Here is an 18,976-nt window from a genome sequence, read left to right as displayed (position 1 = left end):
GACTTTTTCTGTATTATTTCGGGATCATTTGGGGACCCTTCCGGCATCATTTCTTGATGGTTTGCCGGGTCCATCAGGGTCATTTCGGGACCATTTTGGGATCATTTGGGGACCCTTCCGAGGTCATTTCTGTAAGAGTCAGCTCGAGATATTTTTGTAACTTTTTCGGGATAGTTTTGGGACCCTTCCGGGATCATTTGTGTATGGTTTTCGCGATCCGTCGTGGATCCCCTCGGGGTCATTTCGGAAATTTTTCTGGACTATGTCAGGATAATTTGGGAACCCTTCCTGGATATTTTCTGGATGGTTTTTGAGATCCTTACGGGAGCCCGTCAGGGTCATTTCGGAACTTTTCCGGGACTATTTCGGGACCATTTTTGTACCCTTCAGGGATCATTTCTGTGTGGTTCTCTGGATAAGTCTAGAATTGTGTCGTCGTCATTCCGGGTTTTTTGGGACTATTCCGGGAACTTTTGGAGACCCTTCCGGGGCATTTCTGGATGGTTTTCGGGATCCGTCCGCGATATCGTCGGGGTCATTTCGTGGCTTTTTCTGGATAACTTCGGGATCATTCGGGGATCCTATCAGGTTATCAGCACATTATTTTATTTGCAAATAAAATGCATTAGACAGACACATTTTTTTAAACAAATAACTTGATAAGCAGGCTAACGCGAATAGCCCATATATTTCATTTTCTCCTTGCGGACGGGGCAGCGGGTAAAGGCTCATCATCATCATCATCATCCTCCTCAACTCCTATTGGAGCATAGGGCCTCGACCACCGACTTAAATCTTATTCTGTTAGGTGCAATTCTTGTGATGTCATTCCACGTATATCCTGCGTCTTCGAGTTCTTTATCCACAGTTCTGCGCCAAGTTTTCGCAGGTGCACCAGGTCGTCGGCTTCCTTGTGGATTCCATGCAATGTCTGGCTATATTTACTGGAGGTCTTCTGAGAGTGTGACCAATCCACGACCATTTACGCTTGGTTATTTCTGTGGTAGCCTTAGGTTGATTTGTTCTAGACCATAAGTCGTCATTTGAAATTCTTTCCGGCCATCGAATTTTCAGGATTCGGCGCAGACATTTATTAATAAAAACTTGTAGACGTTTCTGAATTGAAGTTGGGCTTTTCCACGTCTCGCAAGCATAAAACAGTACTGATTTAACATTCGAATTAAACAGTCGAAGCTTCGTTTTTAAAGATATTTGGCTGGACCTCCACACGTTTGCCAGTTGCCCAAAAACCATTCTTGCTTTGTTTATGCGAGACTGAACGTCCTCATCTGCACCGCTCTTATTTGAGACAATACTACCAAGATAAACAACGGACTCTACACCTTCGGTTTCATTTTCGTCAACCGTAAGCGTCAATGGCCTTGATGAAATACTATAGCCGCATCTTATGACTTTGGTTTTCGCTGTATTGATGCTTAGTCCGGCCTCCATTGCATGTGTGTTGACAGCTTCTAAATTGTGTTGAAGGTCAGTACTTCTGTGGCTTAGCAGACAGACATCGTCTGCATATTCTAAATCCCCTAGCTGAGTGAAAGGCGTCCACTGTACACCGTGTCCACCATTTTCTGCGTTCCTCATAATCTCGTCTAATGCCAAGATAAACAATAGCGGCGAGAGTATGCATCCCTGTCGCACCCCGCTTTTAATTTCGAAGGGTTCTGAGAGGCGCCCATCGTGACTGACCCGGCACTTAAATTCGGCATACATTGCCTTTATAATGTTGATTATTTTATTGGGCATCCCTCGTTTTCGTAGTATTTCCCAAATATATTTCCTGTCGAGATTCTGTATTCACAGCATTGTTCAACAATGATTCGGACGGTATTTATTAGATCAACACAGGATCGGTTTTGTCTAAAGCGAAACTGATTTTCTCTTAGAGTTCCATACACCGCCTCTTGAATTCGGGACAGTAAGATCGTGGAGAACACTTTTCTAGGAATCGAGAGTAAGGTGATACCTCTGTAGTTGTTACAATCAGAGGTATCTCCCTTTTTTGCGACTTTTACAAGTATGCCTTCATTCCACTGACGAGGGTAGGATTCTTCTTCCCATACCTGACGGAAGATTGGAAGTAAGGTTTCAGCTGCGGTATCTGGATCTGCTATGAGGTATTCAGCATATATGTCATCAGTTCCTGGGGCCTTGCCCTTTTTTAAGGACTTGATTGCTGAAATTATTTCATTTTTCGTAGGGGGCGCGCTGTTTACCCCATTGAAGTGGGGTTGGCTGTTGTAGTTTGCAGCAATAGTGTTGGAATTTAAGGTCGCTTCACCTACAGGATTATTTAATACTTTCTTGAAGTGTTCCACCCATACACTCATTTGTTGTTCGCTTTCAGTAATAAGATTTCCGTTTAAGTCTTTTACTGGTTTTTGACCACTCCTGCATTTTCCGGTGAGTTCCCTACTAATCTCATAGAGTTCCCTCATATTATTTAATCTGGCTGCCGTTTCAGCTCGACTTGCTAATGTGTCAGCCCATTCCCTCTTGTCTTTTCTATCAGACTTCTTAATTTGCTTGCATTTTTCTTTATACCTTGCGGATAACTGCCTTGCTTCCTCCGTGTCATTGTTGTTCGTCCGTCTGAGAAGCGATTCTTTAATTTTCCGCCGCTGTTCAATAAGTGTCCACGTATTATTTGTTAGCCATACTTTCTTTGCTTTGTTTTTGTGTCCAAGGATACTGCTACCAAGTTCTTGGTAGATATTATTAACGGAGTCTAGCCTGTCACCTGTACTACCACTCATGTTTACCTGTTCAACACGTTCGCGTACTGCGGCATTAAAGGCATTTTGATATTCTTCATGCTTTAGTTTCTCAATATCAATTTTCTTGCTAATTTTTTGAAGGTTTTTCTGTACTGCGGCTACCTTAAATCTGAAACTACCAGCTACAAGGTAGTGATCGCTACCAATATCTGCTCCTCTTTTAACGCGCACATCTAGCAAGGATGACCTCCATCTGCTGTTTATTAGTACGTGATCAATTTGGTTATTAGTGCGTTGATCCGGAGACGTCCATGTTGTTTTGTGGACTAATTTATGTGGGAATAAGCTTCCACCGATCACCAGACCGTTTTCACAACAAAATTCTATAAGCCTACTACCATTGTCATTCCGGGTACCAGGGCTGTGTTTACCCATGTATATATCTAGACCATCATTTTCAGATCCAACTTTAGCATTAAAGTCGCCCAGAATAACACATATGTCCCCTTGATTAACGTGTGAATTTACGCAGCTGTTGAGCGTATCGAAAAATTCGTTTTTGATTTCGTCATTTTGGCTTTCTGTTGGTCCATAAACATTGATGATGACGAGTTTCCTTGCTCTAGTGCGGAGTTTAAGTATAATAATTCTGGGGCTTATCGGCACCCATTCAATAATACTTTTCGCTATTGTACTTGTTATTAAAAAACCTACGCCGCTGGTGTGACTCTCTCCTTCATTTCGGCCCGAGTATAGGAACGTTGTTCCCCTGCAAAAATCGTGTGACCAAAAACGCACACAGCCACACGAATTTTTGACAGGGGGACGATTTGGAATGAAAAATTCTCCAAATGAAATAGCATGTTGACAACTTTAGCTTTGCCACAATGTATCGTGCTCTCTCGCACCTACTATATTCATAGAGATGGTGAAATATGTCAGCTGCGCACGATAAAAAGTCTGCGAAGCCGCCATTTTTATTGACAAGTAAATTTTGAGCAGAGACAGGCCTGGGTCTATTTGTATTTAATTTAATAATTATAAAACTAAGAAAACACCAAATAGGTGTTAATAAAAACTTGCAAAATCAGGATCTTAATACCTTGGTAAGTGCGTGGAAAAATTTTCCCATATCGCTATACATTCATTCATTCATTTTTTTTGTTTAGCCATTTTCTGGGAAATCTACCATCATTTCATTACTGATGCAGCGAAACTTGCTGCGTTAAATATGTTATATTGCTTTATATAATTTATATTAAATATATTGCTTTAATATAATGAGTTAATACAAAACTATTATTTACAGGATATCGACAATTTGACCCCATTATCGCCAGAGGTAATTTCGCGTCAGGCGGCAACAATCCATATTGGTACGATTGGACACGGTAAGTCCACTGTTGTAAAAGCTATTTCCAGAGTTCCAACGAAAAGCCATTTTTTATGAGGCAACTGACAACTATTCTGTCGTAGGATTTCTTTTAAAACTATTTGTATTAATACAAAATTATTATTTACAGGATATTGTAAAAATTGAAGAATCTGTTCATTGCTCCGAAACGTTGGTAATTCTATATAGCATGACACTCTTAATACACCGCCAAAAGTATCGAGAGGTGTGTCAAAAGACGCGTTTTGGTGCCAGGTTCAGCAACCCGAAAACGGAAAAACGAAAATTTTGAGTCGTTCAAAAGATATTAACGAAAAACCGCTGTTTTGCGTTGACCGCTGTTTTGCGTTGACGGCCTTCGGTCGAGCGTATAAAAAATTACCGCGGCCGGTCCACCAATATGGTGGTATCAAAATTAAATCCGTGAAAAATTTTCATTGCGCGCAAACATTTTTTCAGTGCACAACAACATTACAACAACCACATGAATATTGACAACTCCAACTGCAAAAGTTTCCGGGCAAAGATACTATTTTTCTTTTCCGTCCTCCGATTATTGTCGGAGTCAATATGCGACTTTTGATACCTCTCCCGATATTTTTGGACGCGTATTAGCAATCGACTTCTGTTCTAGACTTTTACCATGACTTCCTACGCTACGATCAAAATCGTTTAGAGAGTTGATGATATTAACGATCTACACTTCATGAAGACTCTGCATTTTTCTTTTTTAACACTTCCATAACGGCAGCGAAATTAGCCTTCTTTTTTGTTGATTTCGGAGTTGTATTTTGATTTCTAACACGCATTTGTGTTTGTGCCACATCGTCGCTAAAATCAAAGTCGTTTTTCGCTGCCGGTCTAAAGGGAAATATAAACAAGTAGATCACTTATTAATAATTTAATTTTAGTGTACTCGTACTCTGTTTCCGCATTAGCTGGTGTTGTAGTTTCAACTTTGGCCGTTGTGTCAGTTGGTTCCGTAACTAATGGATGGCATCCCGGAAATTACCATAGCAATTCCGGCATTGTGCCTTTCTCCAACATAGCATAATATGATTCCAATTCTTCTGCATCAGGTATACAGAATATTTCTGCATTCGTTTCGAAGTTCTCCGAAGTATTTGTGTCTGTCCGTGTTTCACCCATTTTATTTTGTTATATTTTTTTGCGGATTTGCTCGTATACGTATAAATACAGCTGATTGGTTAGCATGTAAATACAAAATTAACAACAGCTGCTAAATTCTTGGATGCCACTCGTCCTGCTAGACCAAAGTCACCAAATTAGCACGAACTACCCAACAAGAACTTTTTCGGATTGTAGTGCAGTTTATGGTACTCATCGACATTTCCCTGCAAAAACGCTCTCGTCATTCCACGTCATTTGACTAGTCATTTTACGGTCATAGGTTATATTCATAGTCACATTTGCATGGGCGTGATTAGGTTTTTTGACCAAATTTTTTGTAGGGTTGAGCCACAAGAGTGAGGTATCAAGAGACGCCGACATATTTACGCATAGATTAGATACCGAAAAAGAGTTATTTTTTTTACCCTTTATCCTCGAAAAAATTGATTGACCACCTGGTAAATTTTGTTTCAGCGCATTTACGTTATTTCTTTTTCATATTCGGTACAATGGTAGTAGTGCAGTTTACGGTACCAACCCTAAAGACGCGTAATAATCTCGAAAACAATAATCTTAAGGCGGAAAAGAACAATTTTGTCTATGTCCGGAGATATTTGCAGTTGAAGTTGACGATTTTCATGTGGTTGTTGTTGTGTTGGTACCCACAAAAAAATTGTCCATCACCGTGGCGGGATTTCGTTAATATCTTTTGAACGCGTTAAAATTTTTGGTAATAGTCTAGTTGAGGGGTCGACTGCTAATACGCTACCAAAAATATCGAGAGAGGTGTCAACCGACGCGTATTGACATCAGTATTAATAATCCGAAGGCGGAAAATAAAAATTTTAACGCGTTCAAATGATATTAACGAAAAACCGAAAAAAGACCCGCGGGTACCTCCGAAACCGGGGGTCGGATCCATAGTATTTTTGCGCAGAACACCTTTCTGCGTTGGCGGCCTTCGGCCGCGCTTATAAAAAATAACCCTGGGCTACGCCATGCCAAGTCCAAGTGTGTGGTATAACCGTGGCTACCGCCACGGTGATGGACAATTTTTTTTGTGGGTACAAACACAACAACAACCACCTTCCCATTCACATACAAATTTTCGCGAAGCACTGTTGTAAACATTCTCCCTATACAACAAAAAAAAAATTAAAAGTGACAAATATGTGAGATAGAGACTCTGTAAGAAGATCAGTTCACTTTTAATTTAACAAAATCTAATATCAATAACGATTCAAAACCTAGTGAAATACCATATAAATATTTAATAATTTTATACCGGTGAGAAAGTGACTCAAGTCTAGCGAATAGAAACGCATACATATGCATATATAATTACAAATTAACACAAAACGAAAACGGCATAGTGAAAACGATAGCAAAGGCAATATGTCTGAAAGCAAAAATAAAGGCTCCATTACTGATGCTTAGCATAGACTTGACTTGGCTTGCGAACTGTCACTTACAGTTCTGTTAAATGAACATTGCATGTTACTGATTACTCAAAACTTAACTTGACTTAGAAGTCTGTTGAATTTTGATGCTCTATGTAAGTTCTAAGTGACGTTTACATTTTGAGATGCCATTTGTTTGTTTCCATTTCATTTTGACATTTTGTCATACAAATTGACATTTATTTAAAAATAAATTTCAACGCTGATTATGATGCCAGATTTTATGCGCCAAGTGGAGTATAATCGTGGCTAAGTTGCCAAGTTTACGCCAAGTCAAGTCAAGTCTATGCTAAGTATCAGTAATGGGGGCTTAAGTGTGACAAGTGCAAACTTGCAATTCGCGGGGAGACGGGAATTAGATGTGTGGGTGTGTGTGCGAAAGTATACCACTCGGCAGCAAAATGTTCCGGCTTGGATAGCTATAAAGCTACTGTAATAGGAACACATCCAATGGTGAATTTTATTTGCGAAGAGTGTATTACATACATACATAATATTGATCTGGTATTGCGAGACATGCAAGAGAGTGTTAATAGGAACAGTGGCTATTTAAAAGAATACAAAAACGAATTTGAAGAAGCTTTAAAAACCAACCAAAAAGAGATGCGGGCGTTAATGAAAACAATGGAGGAAAAATACAATGAACGTTTGGCGACCTTAAAAATGCATCAAGAAATGTATATTAAAAATGCAGCTGAAATTAAGAAAGTGCGGGAGATAGCAGAGAAAATAAAAAATCAAGCTGAAGTAGTGGGGAGGGATAATGAGAAATTTTGTAGTGAAATAAAAACAATAGTAAAGGAGAAAAACGATGGGATACCACAACAAATATATGCAAATATTCTAAGAACGGGTGAAAATAAAAACACAGCTAGGGCCGTTCCAGAGCTTAAGAAACGGGCTCCTATTATTGTTAAACCGAAGGCAAAACAAACTAGTGAAAGAACAAGGCAAGATCTAAATAATAAAATTAACCCTAACGAGCTAAAGATAACAGACATTAAAGCGGGCCATAATGGTATTATGGTGATCGATAGTATTAATGAAGATGAAAGAAATAAGATTAAACAAATTATGGATAAAAAAATAAGTGATGAATATGAAATAAAGATACCACGTGACTATAAACCAAAATTATTTATAACAGGCATGCAGTTTGAAAAGAATAGAGATGACCTGATCGAGTGTCTAAGAAAGCAAAACAAATGCCTAGAACAGGGTGAAATAAAAATTATTAAGCAATATAATGTTAAAACTAGCAACAAAAACTATTACAACGCAATATTGGAGGTGGACGAGGAAATGTTTACTAATGCTTTAAAATTGGATAAGCTCAACGTAGGATGGGAAAGGTGCAAAGTTTACGATGGCGTTGATGTGACAACGTGTTTCAAATGCAGAGGATACAAAAACAAGGCGACTGAATGCAAAAACGAGGAAGTTTGTACCAAATGCTTGGGTAAGAATAAGACCATTGAATGTAATGAACAACCAGCAAACAAGTGTCTAAACTGCATAAAGGCAAATGAGAAGTTAAATCTAGGACTAGATGTCAATCACTCGTGCAATAGCAGACAGTGCCCAGTCTACCTAAAGCACTTGAATGCAAAAAAACAAAGGCTAGGATACTAGCAGCGAACACCCGACGCACTGATAAGCCCGCCACAATTCAATGAGATACCGCTGAAGAAAATTCGATACAAAGAAAGACTGCAGACTAGACACAATGAACTTAAGTGCATATACTTGAATATTAACAGCATAGTATCAAACAAATGTGAACTGGAAGTGTTGGCTGAAGTACATACACCAAGTATCATATTATGTTCGGAAACGTGTACAACGAAAGATGTTGAAGACAGCGAATTAGAAATAGCATCGTATAATATGGTTAGATGCGACTCGCACAGCAGGCATACAGGAGGAGTACTAGTGTATGTTCACAGGACAGTGGAGATAAATGTAATTTATAATGCTAGTGTCAATATGAACTTATGGTGCATTATAATAAAATTGAAAAAGGTCGATAAAAAGTGGCAAATAGGGGTTCTGTATCATTCACCAAGCACAAGTGATGCAGCGTTTATCGAGTACCTAAATGAAATATTAATCGATAAATTTGAAAGAAGTAAATGTAATATACTAATCGGGGATTTTAATATAAACATGAACTACATATCAACATATAGTACAAAATTGAATGAGATATTTTCTGTGATGGGTATGACCCAAAAAGTAGAATTTAATACTCGAATTACAGATGCAAGTGCATCTAAAATTGATTTATTATATTCAAATTCAGATGAAATACAGTGCAATAATTTGCCTGCATACAAAATTTCAGATCACGAAACAATAATGTTCAATATTAAAACGTCTAAATCATACCAGATGAGAATGACCAAGAAAATCACAGCTTGGGATAAATATAATAGTGAAATCTTAATAAGCATCCTGAGATCATGTAACTTCAACATAAATGAAAACCTACTAATTGATGAGAAAGTCGAATTAGTGAACAACATAATAATGCAAGCTATGGAAAGTTTAACGTATGAAAAAGAAGTTCATATCAAGCTTATGAATAAATGGTACGACAGAGAACTGGCGCAAATGAATAAATGCAAATATAATAATTATAAGCTTGCGATAAAAACAGGTGATTGGAACGAATATAAAAATATAAATCGTATCTACAAAAAGCTAGTAAAAATAAAGAAAGTTAAATATATGGAAAATAAAGTCGAAATGAATGAAAATAACGCCAGAGAAATGTGGAAACATCTTAAGCAAGCGGTTTGCTTAACGAGAGATAACGAAGGGATTAAAAAGGCGATAATAGATGGTATGATGGTAGAAAATGAAACTGAGCTGGCAAATAGTCTAAATAGGTTCTTTATAAATAGCGTAATAGAAATTAATAACATCATAGAACCTTGCCGTATAGCACTAAGTGATGTACAAGTCAATTCTAGATTAAAGTTTGCCAAAATAAAAACAGATCAAGTTATTAATATTCTGAAAGAGTTCAAATATAAAATAGGCGGCAGAAAACTTATATCTGATGGAGTACTTAAAGACTGTATATCGTATACAGGATATTTCTACGCACAAATAATCAATAACAGCCTAGAAGAGGGTCTTGTACCAGAAAAGTGGAAAACGTCAACGGTGATACCAGTGGAAAAAGTTAAAAAGACAGTAAAACCTGAAGAACTTAGACCCATAAACACCCTGCCTAGTGATTGTAAAATACTTGAAGCTTATGTTAAGAACCAGTTAACGAAATACCTTGAAGATAATAATATACTAGCCCACCAGCAGTCAGGCTTTAGAAAGAAACATTCATGTGAGACAGCTCTTAATTTGGTGATACATGACTGGAAAGAAGAGTTAAATAAAAAAAAAGTGGTTGTTTCAGTCTTCCTAGACCTCAAACGAGCTTTTGAAACAGTGGATAGGGAGGTCTTAATCAAAAAAATGGAACGTATTGGTATAACTGGTATAGAACTTGACTGGTTTCGCAGCTATTTGAAGCAGAGGAGACAGAAAACGGTTATAAATACCGTGATGTCTGATGAATTGGAAGTACCCATAGGGTTACCACAAGGCTCAGTTTTGGCACCGATACTGTTCTTAATTTATATTAATGATATAGTTAACGCTATTGAAGGTTGTGAAATTAAACTATTCGCTGATGATGCATTAATAATGATTAGTGAGAATAATATTAATTCTGCACTTTCTAAAATACAACATGAACTGAATAACCTGTATAAATGGTTGTGCGGAAATAGGCTTAAACTTAATATAAATAAAACGAAATTTATGATAATAACAAGGAGGAACGTTAATGAGGATATAAGTGGTTTAAAAATAAATGATGAAAGCATACAAAAAGTTGACAGTATAAAATATTTGGGAATTATAATTGATAACAAACTCAAGTTTGAAGAACATATAAACTACACAGTCCAGAAAGTTGCGAAAAAAATTGGGGTTATGCAGAGAACATCCAAATATATTCAAAAAAAGTACAAAATAATTATATATAAGTCCATTATAGAACCGCACTTTGTAAACTGCCCATCTATTCTATTCATTGTGTCAGACAAAGAAATAGATAAACTTCAAAAGATGCAAAACAGATGTATGAGATTTATTCTTAAAAAACCTAGAGATACTCGTACGGCTGATATGCTGAGAAGTTTGAACTGGTTAAGTGTAAAGCAAAAGATTTTTTTTCACGCTATGAAGTTTATATTTAATATTAAAAGTGAAAATGTACCTGAATATCTAAGTAAAAACGTAGTATTAGTTAAGCAAACACATAACATTAATACAAGGAATAAACACAATTTCAAACTGCCTTTATTCAGAACTGAAATAGATCAGCAAAATATTTTTTATAAAGGTCTAAAAAGTTTCAATGAACTGCCTATAGATATAAAAAGTTGTAATGAAATCGGGGCTTTTAAAGCAAAACTTTATGAATATTGTAAAACCTTAGCAATAAGATAGTAAATTGTAATATAATTTAATTTATGAATTAGGCTTTTTTGCCGTAATAAATAAATGAAATGAAATGAAATGAAAATCGCCAACTTCAACTGCAAATATCTCCGGACAGAGATAAAATTATTCTTTTCCGCCATCGGATTATTATTCTCGAGATTAATACGCGTCTTTTGACACCTCTCTCGATATTTTTGGTAGCGTATTAGCAGTCGACCCCTCAACTAGACTATTACCAAATTTTTATTTTCCGCCTTCGGATTATTAATACTGATGTCAAGACGCGTCGTTTGACACCTCTCTTGATATTTTTGGAAGCGTATTAGCAGTCGACCCCTCAACTAGACTACTACCGTCGACCCCTCAACTAGACTTCTACCGTCGACCCCTCAACTAGACTTTTACACAAATTATATTCATGTTTTTAAAGCTGAATTGCATAAAAACTTTACTGTTTGGCCGCTAGAACAAGTTGCCAAAAGGCGTCCATAATAATCGAATGCCATATCATGGATAACATCCTTATGACCAGCTGATATTAATTCTACTTCAAACATTTCGCAAACTGTAATTGGAAAACAATCAGAGCGCACTATTTACCAGTATAAATAAAGAATAAAATAGTTGCTCTGAAAACGGATTTTGTCAAACGTAGCAAGAATAAAACAAAGGGTGTTACAAAAGTCGTAACGTGATTGCTGCGTTACTACGGGCATACGGGCATCGTAATATATACCCAGCCAGGATTTTTTGAAAATTTTGATCAAAAAATATTCAAATATCATACCCCAGGATGATTAAAAACGTTCAAATTTAAAAGCATTTTCTGTTCCAAAATTAACGTATCGTCAGGAGAAAAATGTACCATAAATGTGATTATTCTTGAATAATCATTTATGATTCATATTTCGAAACGCTTTTTGTTCATATCTGATATCATTTTATTTTATGCGGTAATGCATATACATATCTTTGGCAAGGAGATATTTATTTTAATAACGTGTTTTGCAGACATTTTTAAGTTACAGGGCCGGATAAAGTTTGAGAACGATTTCCCAAAATACGTAATCCAAAGTCACAATAGATGTAAACAGAGGCGTTACCTACAAAAAAAAAAAAAGTAAAACGTAAAACACACAGAGCTGCGAAAACCGCATCAGCCATCACAAAACCTACGAGGTGTCTATCGCTAATCCAAATTTAAAGTTATCTGCTGCAACAATCTATGGTATTTATCATTCACTCACCAGGACAAAGCCGCTGAGACTTTGCTATACTTTAACATACAATACTTTACCCCTTTTTAGCACAACTATTATTTTTGATTTTATTAAATTTTATAAATTGTTTCTTCCTCTACAGTTCAATTTCCGTATTGGATGGTAAAGATGACTTTCGCATATTCTCCATCAATAACTGTGACAAGGTATATTATCTTGGTCGAGCGTTTCTTCAATAGCTCTCTAGTGGTGATGGTGACAGCAGGGGAACCCAACTGCTTACAAATGCTACACTTCAAAAAGAATCAAAATATCTGCCATTGCGTCTACGGCTCAAATATACACAGTATACGAATGAATCGGACGCGCCTAACAGATAGTTTACATATTCATGATATACGAGACTTGAAAATGTTACATCAAATCGAAAATATTGCACCAAACGAACTGGGTCTGAATACTGAAACAGTAAGCATATTCAAAATCGATAAGAAGGCTGTGATGATGGCATTAGACGGTGAGTTATTGAATAACATACGAAAACCATTTTAACCCATCTATTTATTTGCATTACAGCTTTAGCTTTACAAGTAGCAAAAATTGCTGCGGCCAGGCAATTGGAAAAAGCAGAGAAGCATTCATCACACTGTACGGATGATGCAAAGTCAGAAACTACTGTTGTTACTGCTGCCACGACACAACGGTCATCTCTAATTCGCCGAGCAGTGGCTGTTCCGACTAACTATCAAAGACAGTATCATCATATCTTTTGCCAACACAGGTCAGGGATGTGCTTACGCAATGTGCTTACGCTTCGCTACTTTATGATGAATGTCAATTCCCACCAATGGCTATTGCGGCGCGCGATTGACCAACAAGATGCCGGCGCAGTATAGATAAAGAACGTTTGACTGCCGCAGCGAGAGCTTAAACAATTTTTGTTTGAACATAAAAAAGGATTATGCATTTTTTTACTGGTTTAGTGTAGGCTGTTGCGGCGACGTTTGAAGTGAGAAATTTATTAAAATTTTATTTTGATAGTAAGTTTAAACCAAAAAACGCTTAAGCTTTGCAAGCATTTAATTATTATGAATATAATATAATGTAATATAACAATATTTTGCTACGTACAGTGCTGGCCACTTAGGCGACGCTGCAACAATATAGCTCAAAGCAATTAATATATTTTTTATGTTGTTATTAAAGTACTTATTTCTTTTTTATATCAACCAATTAAGCGAGTTTATGTTATTATTAAAGTACTTACTTCTTTTTTATATGAACTGTATTAATTTAAGTTACAATTTCATGTACATATATAATAAAGTATGTCGTGGTACGATTGCTGTTGGTATTAGATTTGAAACCAATCAATACTTCTGCTAAGGGTTGCAGAATTATTGCTGGAATGATTAGATTTAGAACAATAATAAGTCTGACTCAATTACTAGTCCTACATTTTTAAATTCATATTTTACTTTACTTTATTACTTTCAAATTCAATTACGACAGCAATCGGATTCCACGACACCTTTGAATATTCTTGATCTGAAAAAAAGAGGAAATCTAATCTGAATTTCTAATTAGCTTTAAGTTGTAGATTTAAATTGATTCAAATAATTTGAATTTTTTCCAAAGCTTAAAATTATTTTCTGTTGGCTTGGAAAAGATTTCAATTGGAAAACGAAAACCAATTAAGCGAGTTTATTTATTATTAAAATACTTACTTTTCTTTATATGAACTGTATTAATTTAAGTTACAATTTCATGTGCATATATAATAAGGGATGTCGTGATACGATTGCTGTCGGAATTAAATTTGAAACCAATCAATACTCCTTCTAAGGGTTGCAGAATTATTGCTTGATTGATTAGATTTAGAACAATAATTAGTCTGACTCAATTAATAGTCGTGCATTTTTAAGTTCTTCAATTACGACAGCAATCGGATTTCACGACACCTTTGAATATTCTTGATCTGAATTTCTACTAGGCTTTAAGTTGTAGATTATTCAAATAATTGGAGTTTTTTCCAAAGCTTAATATTATTTTTTTGCACGCTTAGAAGAGATTTCAATTGGAAAACAAAAACCAATTAAGCGAGTTTATTTATTATTAAAGTTCTTCTCTTTTATATGAACTGTATTAATATAAGTTCCAATTTCATGTACATATATAATAATATTGAAAATAATAAATATTGAAAATTCAATTTTTTTGGTTCATATTTTATGCATATGGCTGCTCCAGGTAAAGTAAATCTGCAGTTAAAATTCACGTTATATGGCGGTTATATAAATGGTAAAACCGCAGTAAAATTGATTGTCAAACGACTCGAAAATGTAGAGTGAAATGACGGAAAAATGACCGCCATTTGACGAGCATTGTGACGTGTGTGAGCAGCACAGTACTATGCTCGCATCCTATAGGTGGGAGCGGAATGCACGATCACATTAATAGGAACGAAACGGAAAATTTGGTCACAAAACCTAATCACGCCATGCAAAAATGACTATGAATATAACCGCTGCAGAAAGTCACAATGACCGTAAAATGACTAGTAAAATGACGTGGAGCGTTTTTGCAGGGTCCTTGGTCATTTATTCGGCCATATCCTGTCCATCTGCACTCTTGTATGGCTAATATGTCTATTTTGTATCGGTGCATTTCCCTCCGTAGCTGTTCAAGCTTACCACTCTCATAGAGAGTTCGTACATTCCATGTACATATTTGTGTTTTATGCTTCATGCCGATTCTGTGATGTTTGTTACTTTCAGGAATATGATCTTGGTCGGTCGTTTCAGTTTCATTCATCCTAATATTAAAGCGTGAATTTGGCACCTCCACATCCGATGTGCCAGCTGCCGAAGCAGAGGGATTGTGTCGCAAATGCTGGTTACCCCGTGGAGAATAGTTTCCGTTATCGTTTTGATCCATGCTAGAATATTATTTAAATTTCAATCAGCGAGTGATGAGTTCACAGATTGCTCGAAGCAGGCCGCTCCTTACATGGAGAGCAGACGCCCACCTGCCGGCTACTCGGCTCCCAAGGAGGCGACAGGATTTTTTTTTTTTTTTTTTTTTTTTTTTTTTGTACTTTGGTTTATTAACGAAGTGTCCTTCGGCCTGTGTGGTCCGCGGGAGATATTTGATTTCTCTCCTACCACCCATATCTGGGAGGCATTCCCCTATCCGCCACCTGGGGACGCGCCCTCTAGGGATTTCAGGCTCCCCCGAAGGGGTAAAGGCTAGTATATTATAAATGGGAAAGTTTGGATGTTAAGATGTTTGGATGTTTGGATGTTTGTCCAGACGTTTGTCTTTGTGACTCAATCACGCAAGAACGGCTGGACCGATTTGGATGAAATTTTGCACACATATCTCTTAAGCACTTTCATGTTCTTATCAAACGTGTATTCTAGGTTAAGTATTAAAGTTGTTATAACAACTTCAATTTTATATTATTTATTTTGTTTTAAAACTTGCTTATGTACTTAAAAAGACTTTGTCTTACAGATACAACCACTATGTCAAATAAATAAATAAATAAATAAATAAATAAATATAGCCAATAGTCTAGAAGGATCTACTAGCTATATATTTTTCAAAAGGGGCGTGGTCCCCGCCCCCTAGGAACAGTTATAATTTAATTATTATATTTTTTCGTCTTTGCGACTGAATCACGCCAGAATGGCTACAGGGATTTTGATGAAATTTGCGACACAGACAGTAGTCTACTAGCGAAATTTTTTTCGAACATGGAAAGAGGGGTGGGGGTCCCACGACCCCTTCGAGAAATTATTTTTCATAATTTTTACACATTATAACTTTACGTATACTGGCCTTCACCAATATCACAGACTCAAGGGGTCAAATAAGTCGAGGGCTTACAAAGTAAGCAGTGACACCCTCCGCCCGCCCCCCTTTATCGCCCCTCTGGTGTAAAATCCATAAATTGTTATAACTCAATCTAAATTTTCTCCTAAATCAATAGTTTTTGGTATCTGGTACATACAGAACGAGATCTAGACAATTTTGGAGGAACGATCAGTGGTCCTCTCCTCTACTCCCGCCATCCGCCCTCCATCAATTGTTTTTATTAGCACGCTTTTATTAGCTTTACCTGTATGTTTCTATGTAACTTTTTATTCGCTCCAATGCGCCTGCTGCCTTATTAACATATTTTTATAATTAGCTTCACCTTATTTGTAATCCCGTAAGGGTTATATCGAGACCCTTCCGGGATCATTTCTGGATGGTTTTCGGGATCGGTCCGGGATTACGCCGCGGTAATTTCGGGACTTTTTCGGGACTATTTCGGGATCATTTTGGGACCCTTCCGGGATCATTTCTGTATAGTTTACGGGATCCGTCCGGGATCCCGTCGGGGTTATTTTGGAACATTTTCGGGACTATTCCGGAATCATTTCGGGACTATTTCGCGATCATTTGGGGACCCTTCCGGAATCATTTCTGGATGGTTTTCGGGATCCGTGCGGGATCTCGACGGGGTCATTTGGGGACTTTTTCGGGATCATTTGGGGGCTCTTCCGGCATCATTTCTGGATGGTTTTCGGGATCCGTCCGGGATCTCGTCGGGGTCATTTGGGGACTTTTTCGGGATCATTTTGGGGCTCATCCGGCATCATTTCTGGATGGTTTTCGGGATCCGTCCGGGATCCCGTCGGGGTCATTTCGGGACTTTTTCGCGACTAATACGGGATCATTTGGGAACTCTTTCGGCATCATTTCTGGATGGTTTTCGGGATCCGTCCGGGATCCCGTCGGGGTCATTTCGGGACTTTTTCGCGACTAATACGGGATCATTTGGGAACCCTTTCGGCATCATTTCTGGATGGTTTTCGGGATCCGTCCGGGATCCCATTAGGGTAATTTCGGGACTATTAGGGGATCATTTGGGAACCTTTCCGGCATCATTTCTGGATAATTTTCGGGATCCGTCCGGGATGCCGACGAGGTCATTTCGGGACTATTTCGGGATCATTTGGGATACCTACCGGCATCATTTCCGGATGGTTTTTGGGACTCGTCCTGGATCCCGTCGTGGTCCTTTCGGGACTTTTTTTCGACTAATACGGGATCATTTGCGGACCCTTTCGGCATCATTTCTGGATAGTTGTCGGGATCCCGTCACGGTCATTTCGGGACTATTAGGGGATCATTTGAGGACCTTTCCGGCATCATTTCTGTATTGTTTTCGGAATCCTTTCGGGATCCCGTCAGGGTCATTTTGGGACTTTTTCGGGTTAATACGGGATCATTTGGGGATCCTCTATGGGTCGTTTCGTGACTTTTTCTGTTTTATTTCGGGATCATTTGGGGACCCTTCCGGCATAATTTCTTGATGCTTTGCCGGATCCATCAGGGTCATTTCGGGACCATTTTGAGATCATTTGGGGACCCTTCCGAGATCATTTCTGGATCCGTCCGGGATGCCGTAGGAGCTATTTCGGGATTTTTTGTTACTTTTCCGGGATAGTTTTTGGACCCTTCCGGGATCATTTCTGGATCTGTGCGGGATCCCATCTGGGCCATTTCCGGACTATTTCGGGATCATTTTGGGATCCTTCCGGAATCATTTCTGTATGGTTTTCGCGATCCGTCGTTGATGCCTTCGGAGCCATTTCGGAACCTTTTCTGGAGTATGTCGGGGTCATTTGGGGACTTTTTCGGGATCATGTGGGGCTCTTCCGGCATCATTTCTGGATGGTTTTCGGGATCCGTGCGGGATCTCGTCGGGGTCATTTGGGGACTTTTTCGAGATCATTTGGGGGCTCTTCCGGCATCATTTCTGGATGGTTTTCGGGACCCGTCCGGGATATCGTCGGGGTCATTTGGGGACTTTTTCGGGATCATTTGGGGGCTCTTCCGGCATCATTTCTGGTTGGTTTTCGGGATCCGTCCGGGATCCCATCAGGGTAATTTCGGGACTATTAGGGGAGCATTTGTGGGCCTTTCCGGCCTCATTTCTGGATAATTTTCGGTATCCGTCCGGGATGCCGACGAGGTCATTTCGGGATTATTTCGGGATCATTTGGGATACCTACCGGCATCATTTCTGGATGGTTTTTGGAATTCGTCCGGGATCCCGTCGGGGTCATTTCGGGACTTTTTCTCGACTAATACGGGATCATTTGCGGACCCTTTCGGCATAATTTCTGAATAGTTGTCGGGATCCGTTCGGGATCCCGTCACGGTCATTTCGGAACTATTAGAGGATCATTTGAGGACCTTTCTGGCATCATTTCTGGATAGTTTTCGGAATCCTTTCGGGATCCCGTCAGGGTCATTTCGGGGCTTTTTCGGGATCATTTAAGGATGGCTTTCAGGATTCGTCCGGGAACCCGTCAGGGTAATTTCTGGACTTTTCCGAGACTATTTCGGGATCATTTTGGGACCTTCCCAAGATCATTTCTGGATGGATTTCGGGATTTGTCCGGGATGCCCTCAGGGTCATTTTGGGACTATTAGGTGAGCATTTGAGGACCTTTCCGGCATCACTTC

At 38.3% G+C, this 18,976-nt stretch overlaps 2 protein-coding genes across 21 annotated transcripts in view; one reads left to right on the top strand and one right to left on the bottom strand.

The window, feature by feature from the left end:
- LOC137244548 (uncharacterized) overlaps positions 1 to 14,621 on the top strand; it is a 62,925-nt gene extending 48,304 nt beyond the window's left edge. For 2 of the 6 annotated variants that reach the window (XM_067773680.1, XM_067773677.1), the window contains exons 2-4: positions 4,042 to 4,123; positions 12,243 to 12,968; positions 13,028 to 14,621. In XM_067773680.1, the coding sequence (XP_067629781.1) occupies positions 12,611 to 12,968; positions 13,028 to 13,347 (678 nt within the window). In that variant the 5' untranslated portion in view covers positions 4,042 to 4,123; positions 12,243 to 12,610 and the 3' untranslated portion in view covers positions 13,348 to 14,621. Of the gene's footprint in view, positions 1 to 3,734; positions 3,839 to 4,041; positions 4,124 to 6,150; positions 6,544 to 12,242; positions 12,969 to 13,027 lie in introns of those variants that run through there. The other 4 variants (XM_067773681.1, XM_067773679.1, XM_067773676.1 and 1 more) reach the window with 4 other exon arrangements.
- Positions 1 to 18,976, bottom strand: part of LOC137244546 (uncharacterized) — an 85,915-nt gene that overhangs the window by 42,625 nt on the left and 24,314 nt on the right. The window contains exon 3 of one of the 15 annotated variants that reach the window (XM_067773672.1): positions 12,320 to 12,334. The exons of the other annotated variants lie outside the window; for them this stretch is intronic. The gene's annotated coding sequence lies outside the window, so the exon portion shown is untranslated. Of the gene's footprint in view, positions 1 to 12,319; positions 12,335 to 18,976 lie in introns of those variants that run through there. 15 annotated transcript variants of the gene reach the window in all.

Source organism: Eurosta solidaginis, chromosome 3 (assembly GCF_040869045.1).
Source record: "Eurosta solidaginis isolate ZX-2024a chromosome 3, ASM4086904v1, whole genome shotgun sequence".
Classification (NCBI taxonomy): Eukaryota; Metazoa; Arthropoda; class Insecta; order Diptera; family Tephritidae; genus Eurosta; species Eurosta solidaginis.
This window is presented reverse-complemented; position numbering and strand designations above follow the sequence as displayed.